The sequence below is a fragment of the Polypterus senegalus genome, chromosome 15 (genome assembly GCF_016835505.1).
Source record: "Polypterus senegalus isolate Bchr_013 chromosome 15, ASM1683550v1, whole genome shotgun sequence".
Classification (NCBI taxonomy): Eukaryota; Metazoa; Chordata; class Cladistia; order Polypteriformes; family Polypteridae; genus Polypterus; species Polypterus senegalus.
The window spans coordinates 125302678-125315536 of record NC_053168.1 but is presented as its reverse complement, the minus strand read 5'-3'; the positions used below and the strand labels follow the sequence as shown (position 1 = coordinate 125315536).

The 12859-nt window shown below is 44.7% G+C and overlaps 1 protein-coding gene across 4 annotated transcripts in view; it reads right to left on the bottom strand.

Annotated features, from left to right (window-relative positions):
* The window catches only part of LOC120515722 (oxidation resistance protein 1-like), a 148576-nt gene that overhangs the window by 37130 nt on the left and 98587 nt on the right, over window positions 1-12859 (bottom strand). For 2 of the 4 annotated variants that reach the window (XM_039736972.1, XM_039736974.1), the window contains exons 7-9: window positions 8521-8673; window positions 7454-7638; window positions 1750-2513 (exon numbers count right to left, since the gene is read on the bottom strand). In XM_039736972.1, the coding sequence (XP_039592906.1) occupies window positions 1750-2513; window positions 7454-7638; window positions 8521-8673 (1102 nt within the window). The remainder of the gene's footprint in view (window positions 1-1749; window positions 2514-7453; window positions 7639-8520; window positions 8674-12859) is intronic. The other 2 variants (XM_039736973.1, XM_039736975.1) reach the window with 1 other exon arrangement.

Genomic DNA, 12859 nt, shown 5'->3' with positions numbered 1-12859 from the left:
AAGTGTTCTGACAGTTTATGTTTAAAGTACACCATTTATCAAAAGTGAATTTCTAATAAATAAAAACTGGAAAGCGCTGCTTGTTGCCAGAAAAGACACGTTTGCCTCACATTTAGTCCAAGAGCAGCGTTTTTATTTTTTACAAATATACTTTGGACAAACAATTTACTTTAGTGCTAAAAAAATAAACTTAGAACCGTTAGGTTGTCAATAAAATTCCTTGTTCTTGGCATGTGTGTCTCTGTCTTTTGAAACCCACAGAATGGCGATGACAGACAGACAGACAGATACTTTATTAATCCCAAGGGGAAATTCACTTTTGGACGGCACTGTAGGTCGAGTTCTGATTTTCAGGAGGCATATTTGTAACGTTCCCCTGCATCTTCTCTGCTGCCTTCACTTAATGAGTTTGGCTTCTTAAGTTTTATAAGGACGGTTAATACTTCAGTTCATGTCCTACCCTCAGTGCTTCTACAAGTCACAAGACCTTACCAAAGCCCCTCAATATCGCACTCTTAAGTATGCACCTTGTGAACCGCCATTAATTCTTAACAAGCCCTCATTCTCACAAGTCATTTCACGAGTGGATCGCCAGCTCTTAAAATTCCACACTACACAGAGAGGACTTACTTGTAAGTGTGATGAAGACCCAAAGAAGTCTTTGTTAAGGTCAGAGTGGTGGCTCTGAGGATGGGGATCTGCACTGGCAATCGGGAGGTTGCCAGTTCGAATCCCGTAATACCAAAAGGGACTCTGCTCTGTTGGGCCCTTAACCTGCAATTGCTGAGTGCTATGAGTAGTGAGAATAGTGCTATATAAATGCAAAGAATTATTATTTACTATTATTTGTCGTTGTGCAGAACAGTACATGACTGAGAGGCGTATTTAAAGGTAGGCCCTGATCTAAAGTGTGATGTACGTGGGGGTATCCAAAAATAACTGGAATTGGAAAAAAAAATGGTTTTAATAATTTTTACATCCTGAAACTTTAGTCTCCTTCCAAGTCTTCTCCATGTGAATGAATGTTCTTGTCCTGACGGTTTTCCCACTGGTATTGCTGACGAGGAACGTTGTCCAAGGCCTGCAGTGATTTTTCTTTGACTTACTCCACAATACAAAAATGAGTTCTTTTCTCATATGCGGGAACAAGAAAAAGTCGCACAGAGCAAAGATCACGTGAGCAGGGAAGATGGCAAGAAGTCCAAGTCGATTCTCTTTAATATCCTGACAATGCTCTTCATAAATTGCACTGCGAACTTTTTCAAGATTTTCGAGGTCGACCAGATCTCGTTTGGTCTTCCAATGACATTTCTCCTCGTTTGAAATGCAACGATCAATTGGAGACCTGCGTTTTACTTACAGCTTCCTCTTTAAAAGCCGTTTCAAGCATCACTACAGTTTCAGAAGCGGTTTTCCCTAAGAGAAAACAAAATTGAACGCAGACTCACTGTTCTTTATGATCACGTATCACAAAGATCGCAGAACACGTTTAATAAGCACCACAAAAAACCAACACAGAATGACGTGCGAGCAATACGGAGCAACGTCACGTGGCAGACTGCCACAGAATACTGAAAGTGTGCTACACCTAACAGCGAAATTCGCAACTAAGTCGAGATTGCGTGCCAGGTACAGATTCCGGTTATTTTTGGGTACACCCTCGTATAATGCCGTGCGGTCTTGACCTGGACCGAGAAGAGATGCTACACAAAACTCGGAGAGACTCGCTATCCGTGTAAAAGCACATACCATCTCCATGAGCATCCACTGCCTTCCCAGCTTTGTGCCTCACTTCTTTATGCGTCTGCTGCACATTCTCCCGCTGCTCTTTTGCCTGCTGCATTTTGTGGCTCTTCCAGAGTTTTCGGAGTTCCTCAACCTCGCTTTCAGAGTCCACCGTTTTATCCTTGGTCATTTTGCCCTTGTCTGTAACATCTTTGTCCTCAGTCTCTGCTTCCAAATTCTTTGAAGAAGGCACATCCATTTCTACAGGTAAGCTCTCTGAATTGACTTCACAGGCAGCACTGTGGGGCTCTGCGGTGGGCGTGCTTGGTTCCTGCTTAGCCTCAGGTGGACAGGACCCAGAAGGCGGCAGAGATGCGATTTGCTCGTCTTCACGTTTAAACTCCAGCGTTAATTTCTCAGACTCCACTCCGATCCCACTGTCATTGACAGACGGTACATCAGTCCCTGTTTTGGTGGAATCCCCAGCCTCGGATGACAGGCAGCACTCTGCTCCAGCCTGATTTATAGTTTGAACAGATTCTGAAGAAGCCCCCGATGACTTGTCTTGTCGAAGCTCATCAGACGACACAAGCTCTTCCCGGATTGGCGAGAGCTCAGACTCTGTGAACACATCTTCAGACAACGACTCTTCGGTGCTCCTGGGCGCCGTGCTTGTGCTGTCGTTTCCGGTGTCACGAAGTCTCAGCTCCATCTCATCGGTGTTACTTCTTGGTATTCTCTTTGTGTGATAAAGGTCTCTCCCAGACGTTAAATGCTCAAGATCTCTGCTAAAAACAAAAAACAAACACATAAGTGAGCAACAGGCAAACAAAAGGGTTTCCAAACACAACACAAGAAGGAGAAATAAACAGCAACAATTCATGAACGAACGTCCATCAAATACATCTGCTCACCCTACGAGGATGCAATACGCAGTCGGCAGCAGGTCATGTTAGCGTTCACAGGAGCGTTGCTTAAGTGTAGAAAGACTAAGTACATGCTGAGGGCCGCGAGACAGCAAAACACCACCATGCAGGTCACGTGCAAACCTGTGCCAGTGTCTACAACGTCACTAAACAGTCAGCCTTTTGGGGGCTGCTCTCCATTTACATCGATTCACATGCACAAAGCTGTAGCAGCAAAACACAGGAGCCCTAAACACGTGTCTGTTTAAGAAAAGAGACGTTCATAAAAACTCAAGCTGAAGTGATGGCAACAGCAAACCCATCAGCCCACAATGGAGAAGGGGAAACTGCAGACATTCTGGAAACAAAACCTAGCGAGACCCTGGTGGTCCCTAAAGTATCCCTAGTATCACCACAGAGCCTCCTTTCTCAGTAAACCACGTCCTCTTCTCTCAAAAGTGGTCTAGCAATGGCCATGTCATGTTGAGCATTACGTTCTTCATGCATTTGAAGGTTTCATTAGTGTCCTCAGGTTAACAAACACCGAGACTCCCCAAACTCACTTGCTATACTGATGGAGACCCCAATAGAGAATTTCAGATAAGTGAACTTGACATGACACACGTTTTATTATCTCTGCTTTAACTATTCGATTGATTTGTAATGGAGTACAGCTTTAGTTCTCCTTCGAGCTCATGACCTACTACTCCTTCCTCAAGTTTACAAGGCGTTTTAGGGCCACTGGGGAATGCGCTGTGATTGGTTAGGGACACTGTCACAAAGCTTCTTGGGTTTGGTGGGATGAGAGAAGTGAAGGCCTTCTCTACAAGCAGCATCTGAAATGAACCTAATCGGAGGTCAGCGTGTCGATGGCCGTGGTGGAATCACCTAAGCGAAGCGATCACCTACTTAAGCACCATGGGAAAGGCGCTCTGTCAATAAAATGTATTAACGTTATTATTCTCGTTTACTTTGAGTCTTCTCAAGACACTGATCTCCTGTCACCACTTGCCGTCCAAGTTTTGCAGCCTCCACTATCTTGTGGAATGACCTTCCATGCTCCTCCGTTTGCCATTTGCTCGATCTTCCCTGTCATATGCTGATAAAGAGCAGGTATCCCTTATGTGTTGCCTGAACAGAAGTGTGTGTCACAATGGAATCTCAGGGCATAACACTGACGGCAACTCTTACTACGACATAAGAGGTAACAGATGAGCCAGGCCGATGGGAGGGCTCGGAGGTAACACTACTAAAACAACAAAATGGTGCTCTGGGCTGATACAAGTGCAGGGTGTTCTTGTACTACACCACACATTTCAAACTCGCATCCTAGGAGGTCTCGGCTTCAGGGGCTGTAAGCAATTACCGCTGCTAATACTTGTACAAGCAACATCTTCCGCATGAAACGCAAGTGGCCGATTTTTTAAAGATTCAGAACCTCTCAGTTTAAGATTCATAACCCTTAATGGTTTCTTTTTGCTTTGACTAGCAGCCAAACAATAATGAAGTGTAAAGTGAGCCAGCAGATGATCAGCTGACTTGATCCGACTTGCCCCGGTGTGTCTATCATACGGCAGCGGTCTAAATAAACCATCAAGGCTGGATAAATGTTGATCTGTTCTGGGTAATAAAATATATTGACGACACTCTCAGGAAACAGGGGAAAAATCAATAGTTCTGGAAACGTCTTGTGTGGCAGAATGAGAACACAAAAATAAAAAAAGAATTAAATAATGTGCTTCATTAACGGCAAGAAATGGCTCTTTATTAAGAAATTGGCAGGGGGCAAAAGTAGTGACCCCTCTGATTCCCGAGATCATCCTCTGGCTCAATTTGCACCTCAGTGAGGTTCACGTAAAGAAGAAACCATTAAGGGCTGAGAACCTCAAACAAAACGTAAGAAGAAAGTTCAACTAGCAGCATTGAATGTTCACTGGAATGAAAACCTGAAGTTACTGTGGACCTCCAGGATCTGCGCTTGATGCACCAGGGCTGCAGCGACTTGAGCAAGCGTCTAAAATACTCCATGTGTGCCTCTGTCAAAAAAAAACAACCAACCACCGCTACCAGCGGGGCACAATCACACAGCTGGTCCACTCAGTAAGAACCGAGCAGAATGGCGGCCACACTGGCAGGCAGGTAGGATATGACATGGGCTCAGTGGAGGAGGACCACTGCATGTACTTCGTCACACTGACATTCTACACACACACACACACCGAACGAGTTCTTCAGGAACCAATCAAATCTCAACTTGATGGTATAAGCACTCAGAGATTAGGGACCACCAATTTGTGCTTCTCTGAATGGCCTCTTCTTGTCAAAATGTTCCATCTACTCTTGTGTAGTGACATGAAAATGGACAAAACAATCTTTAAAGGTTCAAATGTTTTAGCAGCCCCTCTTAGACGCCCTCAAAGGAAGGACCCTGAGCACTTTCTAAGGTTGTTTTCAATTTACTGAACACTTAGTTGCTTTTTAAAGAAGCTGCAAACCTATTTGTCTTCTATAAAGTGTATAACAACAGTTCCGGTACTGACGTCGGTGGGAGTTGTTAGACCAATTAGTCAACGTCTAGCACGAGATGTTAACACGTGCAGTGACACGGCTTGTTCTTCTCTGACTCGGGGCGACCCGTGCTGGCCTCGTTACTTCTTTCCGGTTGACAGACAATTCTCCCTTGGGGTCCCAGTGATGCATTTCAATTGTTCCACTTGCATTCCTTCTCCGATTGTGACGTATAAGAACAGACCTGTCTTAGAACAAAGAGAGACAAACACCTCCACGTCTTGTACGCACTGCTTCCGTCTTCCTATTTGAATTTCTCCATTAGAGGTCTACCCATCCTACAAACACCTTTAAGCCATGTTCTTCAGCCCACTGTTTACATTCTGGGCTGTCAAAAATAGCAAAGAAGAACAACAAAGGTGCGGAGTGAACAAGGGCTAATTGTATTCACTTTTCCCTTGAACAAATAAAGGAAAAATAAGAAGACCACCAAAGTGGGTTACAAAGTAGGAACTGAATTATTAAACTGAGCCTAAAAGCACCAGAAACGAAAGGGAACACCTGGAAGTGGTGACTAAAATAAACCAAACGTCAACTCATAAATCTCCAGGAGATACGTAACCTGCAGTAGAACAGCTGCAATATTTCACGGTGTAGAGAAGCGAGCGCATTTGCCACGGTGCTTAATATTCGGGCGCGCTCTGCAGCGGCCTGCTTTACTTGAGCTGCAACGACCTTGTGGAAAGTCTCAAGTCCTGTCTCGGGTGCTCAGCTCTCGGTACGTCTGTGGGGCTCCTGCACGTGTCTGTCCATCAACCTAAATGACTACGTGATCCACACAGCAGTGTAGAAAACAAAGTGGCAGCATGTCTCCCACCACACGGATACAAAAACAAGGGGAGGAAAGACAAAAAGTGCCTTCAAATTAGTGTTCACCCTGCTTGGGTTGTGCAATGTTTTGTTATACTATTACAATATATTTAGTTCCAATTGTTTGCCAGAATGAAACATACACATTCCAGCCATTAAAATCAAACTAAAAAGCCTTTGTCTGGTATATCCAGTGGCCCGTGAGCGGACTTCACATTGGACTCAGCTTGTAAGGCCATATATGGTGTGTGAAGTACTGTGCCCAGATGCCAACCCTGCACCACTCATGACTCTACAATGAAGCACAGGAAAGGAGGCACACCAGGTCAGTGATGGATGGGGAGAGGACTCAATGAACGAGTGCTCGGGGCTCAATTTAATTACTCTGGGGGGACGACATTAGCCAAGGCAATACTGGGGCGCCATCGTAACAAAAAGATGAATGGACTTGTGTGAGTCAGTAGGTTAACCTCCACTCAGTACTTGTGGTCGAGTGTATGCTTTAGCAGTGCCGGCTACTCAACTTAAAAGAGTCTTCTTTGGCGAAGACAGAAAGAACGTTTGCCAGGACTGCATGTACACCTCGGCTCAGCTTTAATTAGTTTTGTTATTTTCACCTCAGATTCACCGCCTTCCCCTCGCGCTCAATTCTGCAGGTCGAGGCCTCTCAGGTGCTGTGGTCACGAGGGTCACAATTACCTGAGAGGATTATAAAAGACGCCTTACGGCCTCTGTGCCAGCACTTCTGCCCACGTGTTGTGCTCGGCTTCTTTTACTTCTTGAGACTGTAAAACACGTTCTCTTTAGGGTCATTATTGGCACTTTTGAGGTTTAGACCTTGGCCTTTGGTTTTAGGATCAGCGGCCTTTGTAATTTAACTCGGGTTTTCATTTTTCTTTTAGTGGCCCATTATATTTACTGCTTGTTTTCTGTTTATTTCCTCCTAATGTGTGTATTGAATTTCTCTCTCATTTAATTAACTTATTTTATGTTCTGTTCAACACCTTTTGGTAATTACTTCTTTGTAAAATGTAATTACTTATTGCATTATTGTTTTCTGTTACTTTAAGTATCCTTTAATGTATAAAAATGTCAATTAACATTTGTTTTTACTTCAGGGGTGTTTTTTTTTTTTCTTGGCCCATCCATTCAGGGAAAATGAAAGCAAAATGTCGTTAATCCTGATGTGCCGAACACAAACCACCCCACTTCAAGGACATTTAAAACCTGAAAGTGCAGCCAAGAACGCCTCCAAAGGCTCCAATTAATGGCCAAGGAAACAGGAGGCAGGCTTTGTTGTCCACAAAATAAAAATAAAGTGAAGTGAACTGCGAGAAAGCTCAATTTCAAGAAATGACAGGATCAGCTTGGCGTGTCCACGTGAAGGCCAATGCAGCGTGAAGGCACAGTGTGTCCCTGAAGCGTCAAGAGGTTTGAAATCTTACGGAGGCAGCGATTCCTTAATTTTGGTGTCGGTGATCTCTTTGTACATGGCAGCTGACATAACCTCCTCAATGGGGCACATGATTCCATACTCCTCACAGCCGTGCTCTTGGACCAGCGGGTCAGTCTTGTGCGGATCAAACATGATATTGTTAGGCGTCACCAGCAGCACTCCACTCACCGCTCCCTGCAGAAAAAACACAAACAGGACATTCAGGGAGTCACAAGCAACTTCAAAAACAGCCGTCACCTTGGCATCAAAGCACTGCCAGGGCGGGCAGACACATTCACAATGATTCAATGTACGACTGCAAGAAGAACGTCACTAAATCTAAGCAAATCACAATAAAAAATAAACAAACACATGAAACCCACCCGCTTGGCTTTGCAAGGAATGTTTACACGACACTTTCTAGCTCAATGTTGGCGGCAGACAACAGGCTTCATTTCAGTTTTTAACACTGCAGTGCGTGAAGTTGATTTTCATTTTGTGTGTTATATATTTATAAGAACAACTGACCTGGTCAAACTTCTGCTGCTGTTCAGGTTAAGGACAAACATTTAAACAAAGGGCAAATCTCTAAAAATGGCCGTCACTTCCTTGGCCAACCAGCTCTCCATTCGCTTTCTGAAGCTGCTCCTCCCAGTCACAGGGAGCCAGTGTCCAAATTGGTAGGGAAGTGTGATGAGGGAAGGGACCATCTACTAACACACACATTTGTCAAGAAAAGCACACAGTGCACGGCTGGGACTCGACTTCACGTGCACCAGCAGATCATCCCATCGACGGGCACGGGGGCGTCACTTAACGCTTCCACGGTCAGGTGGCCATAAATGAAAACTACAGTTACATCAAGGAGACTGCAGGTATGGCATTTGTCACCCTAGTGACGCTCTCTGCACTATATGGATATTTACGAAAACAAATAAGCAATAAATAGACTTTATAACAACAGGAAAACAATGAGAAATGTGCACAACAAAATGCATTTGAGGCTTTCCTGCCGTTCACCAAGTAATATCGGACCTCGGCCTTCTTATTAGGTACAAAGTGTTCAGCAGTTGTTACCTTGCCATCCGTTATATATTTACAGTTAATTTTGAGGAATTTCTCTGTCAGTGCTTCTTCTTCCTCGGAGGTGGATGACACGACTCTTGCAGGTCGAGCACACGTGTGTGCGGGAGACGAAGTGGCCTCCTTCCGAGGGACTCCATCTGAATCCTTTACGGAGAAAACAAAAAAAAAAACTCGTCATCATTGTTCATCTTGATAATAATTCATCTTGAATAACATTGTCACAACCTCCTGCCAGCAATACTACCACACGTCTCCAAGTGATTTCCACAGAGGACACACTGCAAGGATACAACTGGAGAACATTCTAAAATGTCTCTTCATATAAGAGATAAAGAGCAGAGTTAGGGTCATCGATAAGGCACGATACACAAGGGTTTGGAGAAAAAGAGAAACGAAGATCCTAATCAAGCCTCGCCTACAGAGCACAGCGCCATCTTTAAAACTGGTACGAAGCTGCAGCTTACTGTGGAAGAAATGAGCTCTGCTCTTCATTTAGTTCACAGAATGTCACGGCTTGTGATGGAAAACAACGAATAAGAAAGCGTGATGTGGATTCAAACACTACGACCAAAATGAATCCCAATCTGTGAATGCTACCGCTCAGCCCAAGTAAGCCAACAACAGGCCCTCGGGCAAAATGGCATCATTAAACTTTGATCTTGTTCCTTGCAAAACACATCCCATATCTGTAAAAAGCAACTTTATTTTCAAGCCTGCAAGGTGTGTTTTGAAAACCACTCGATCAATAAAAGCCAACAGCATCAAAGCCTGCCCGTGAAAGCAGAATAAAGAGGAAGGTGAAGCCCCGTCACAGATGACCGCTGTGTGCGGAGCAGCTGCCTAGAGTGTGAAGGAGCAGCCTAGTCGTGTAAAAATGCCCGCTGCTATAACGACTTCCACCAGCAGATGGTGACAGAATCAAACAGATAAGGACGAGGAAACACAGCACGGACATCCGGCAGTTCAAGAACGCCAGCGATTCTCTCAGTAAGTTCACATTTTATAACCAGAAAACGATGAGGAAAACTCTCGGCTTAGAGGGTCTGAATGGAGGCAACAGCTTTATTAAGATTATCTTTACTCTCGACACTTGGGCACTTTGGAAAACAACTGATTAGAAATGCTGCAAACGTCAGGTCGTCTCCAGGGTTAGGGTTAGGACTCTGAAATGCTGCTTCATTCATGCGTTATCAAGTGCACAGGACTCATTTTCAGGCTCGTCCAATTGTTTGGTTTCTACCATACTGTTCACTCAAATCATGGTGCCCAAAAAACAACCCCCATTTTTACTCAAGAACCTCAGAAAATGGACAGATTTCATTTCATAATAATGGCAGTCGTCACACAAGCCCCCATCAGATATTTCCCTTTCCTTATATTCTGCTTAAAGAGGCAGTCCACATCCCCATCTTCATCTCGATTTGTTCTTTGATATGACAAGCGCGAGGATTAAAACGGGGGTTCACTTGACTGCGGCTCCAACCCTTCAACTTTCTCAGCGTATGCATAAGTGACCAAGGAGTGTGGTGGACAGCAGGAGTTTAGAGACCCTTCAACACTTGACCCGATGTTATTTTGGAGAATCTGCTAGAAAAGGACAGACGAGCTGGTCGGCCCGAGACCTTCGTTCCCGTCACAATTTTTCTAACATGTGTCCCGACACGAACGGACGCCCTACTCGATACCCAAGGCTTCTGGGGCAGACCTCAATGCCATTTCAGTGGCCTTTATGTTCTAGTTGCCTACTTACCCCGTGTTGTTTTCAGTGATGGCCAAGAAAAAGCAAATCTGAGCTTCTGAACTGAAGTCAGGGCTCTTGACCAGCGAATGAAGGGGAAGTCGGGTCTCCAAAAGCTCAAACTCACTTAAATCCGCTGCGCTCCGTTTTCTGGAAGCATTTACTTAACAATAGATTAGCCAAAAATGCCTGCGTTGTTGGGCACTGTGAGCATACAGCTGGATAACCGACAAGTGGATTGTGAGACTCAAGTAACGCAAGATTTGTTTCATGAACATTTTTTCAATGTTTGCTGTCCCTCAGAGTCGTTCTCGATGTGTCTTCATTGACACTCTACCTCGGCTCTGTATGAGAACCCGGGATGAAGCAGCTTTTGTCTTGGCCATCACTAACAAGGGTTAAGAAACAGCTCAGAAATGGGGAGAATATTCCTTTAAATGGGAGGCATGGGTTCAGGAATTGGATGGGTGGAGTGTGTTTGTCCAGTGCATACAAAACTTGGAAGAAAAGAAAATGAAAAGCGCGTGAAGCTCCAAGTGCGTGTGTGCTTTTCCAAGGCTTGTGAAGCAGAACAATACATCTTCACATTCCTGCATTCATCTTTCATTATCGAACCTTTCAGTACCCGTCATCATCATCTTTTGAGGTTAATCAGGCAAATCTGAGAACACCTTTTACAAGCTCCAATTACTCCTAAATCGTCCTTTCAAAATACAAGTGCTTTGTCAGATACGCACATTCAGTGGCTGCCACTTGGAGCACCTTAAACACGGCGGCGACACAATGGCAATGTGACGGCAGCTCTGTTTGTACAAACACCCCCAGGCTGCTTCTGTACAAAGCCACAGAGCTGGTGACATGCACACCAAATCACTCTGCCACAGGCCTCACTGGCATGTCAGAATAAATCAGATCCGGGAGCACACACGCACGGGCCGCTCAAAACGAAAGCCTGAAGAGAGCCAAATTGTGATGGGCGTCAAGAAGAGAACTGGTCAAGCAAGCAGACTTTTGATTTGTCACTTGGCTGGCGTCTTAATGACAGCACTGAATGTGCTGGAGGCCTACGGCATGCCACGATGACAATCGGCACCGTGTCAGTCTTATGTCAGTCTTATGTTTTATTCTGCATGTGAATCGCTTCATCAGCTGAACAAAGTTTCACTATATTTCAGCCAGGCATCTTGGCATCTAATTAAGTGAAGACAAGTGCTTTTATTACAGTAATGTTCTTAAACAAACCCTTCGTGTGCAAGAATTACAAGGCGAGTGGGCACCTCCAGCGTGTTATCTGTGAGAGATTGCACTGCCCGCCACTCAGCCATCCATCTTTCTCCTTTACGTCTGGCTGGACGATTCAGAATTGCGGAGATGCCCGTGCAGACACCCGTCGGAGCTCATTCACATCCTACTGGTGTTACCAGAGTAGATAGTTTGTTCTGGAATGAACGCATCAGTGTGCAGTGAAAACGGCAAAACCTCCTGGGACTGAAAATCACAGATGTGCTCTCGCCACCATTACATAATCACACATCTTCCAAAGAATCCAGGCCTGTCCGAAAAGCCCTGGGGAGAACCAACCTGAATTGGATTACGTGGGCTGTTTGGTTTATTTATTACACAGATTGTATGACACAAATTATTAAAGAATTGCCTAATATGCCTAAAATATTTGTGACACGACTAAATCTCAAACAGCAAACACGGCATCCAACCAAAGATCGTTACTACCAGCATGACCTTAAAGCTTTGTTCACAGAGATCACATTACAGTCTGGATTATTCTTAAGCAGGGTCATTTGGTAGAGAAAAGAGGAAACTCTCCTGCTATGGTGAAGAAGAAAGGCAGTTGTTGGACAACCTTGGAGAACCAGGGAGTAACGCCAGTGCTGCTTTATAAGTACTGGTACACGACTCAACACCCCGACGTCTCATCAGCGCAGTGACACAAACCTGAGGTGTTTGTAGAGCACCTGGCACAGCACAGAACGATGGCCTAACAAGAATAACGGAGAAATTCCCTGCCATTTCACAAGAGACTTGGAGAGGAGATGGGGATTGTGGGGCTTAAAAGTGACAACAAAGGAGCTCATATCACTTTGAAGACCTACAGCAGAGTTACCGTAGCAGGTGACAGGAGACCCGTCGTCAAGTCAAGTTTTGAATTACTTTAAATACATTCAGCATATAAACAAATGTGTAATGGAGCTTAACCTCAGCAATAGTCCTTAATTGTTAAGTAAACTCTCCATGGCAGGATAAGGGGCTCAGCAGTACAAGAAAATCTCAAGGTAGAACCACTGAAAAGCCAGGTGAGATGGTACGGCCATGTGGTTACAATGCCCCTGGGCACCTCTCATGGCAAAAAGTATCAGGTACAGCCCACTGGCAGAAGGTTAAGGGGCAGATCAGGGAAAACAGAAAGGATTCTCACTCCTCACTGAGAGGCCCAAACTTCTTCAGCAAGTGGTTCATGGGATAGGAAGAGAAAGAGTAGGAATAAAGGAGGGAGCGCATTAGCTAAAGCAAGAGGGAGATAAAAAGTGTTAAAATAGCCAGAGACGAGAAAGAGGTTACTGGAGAAAAGGTTAC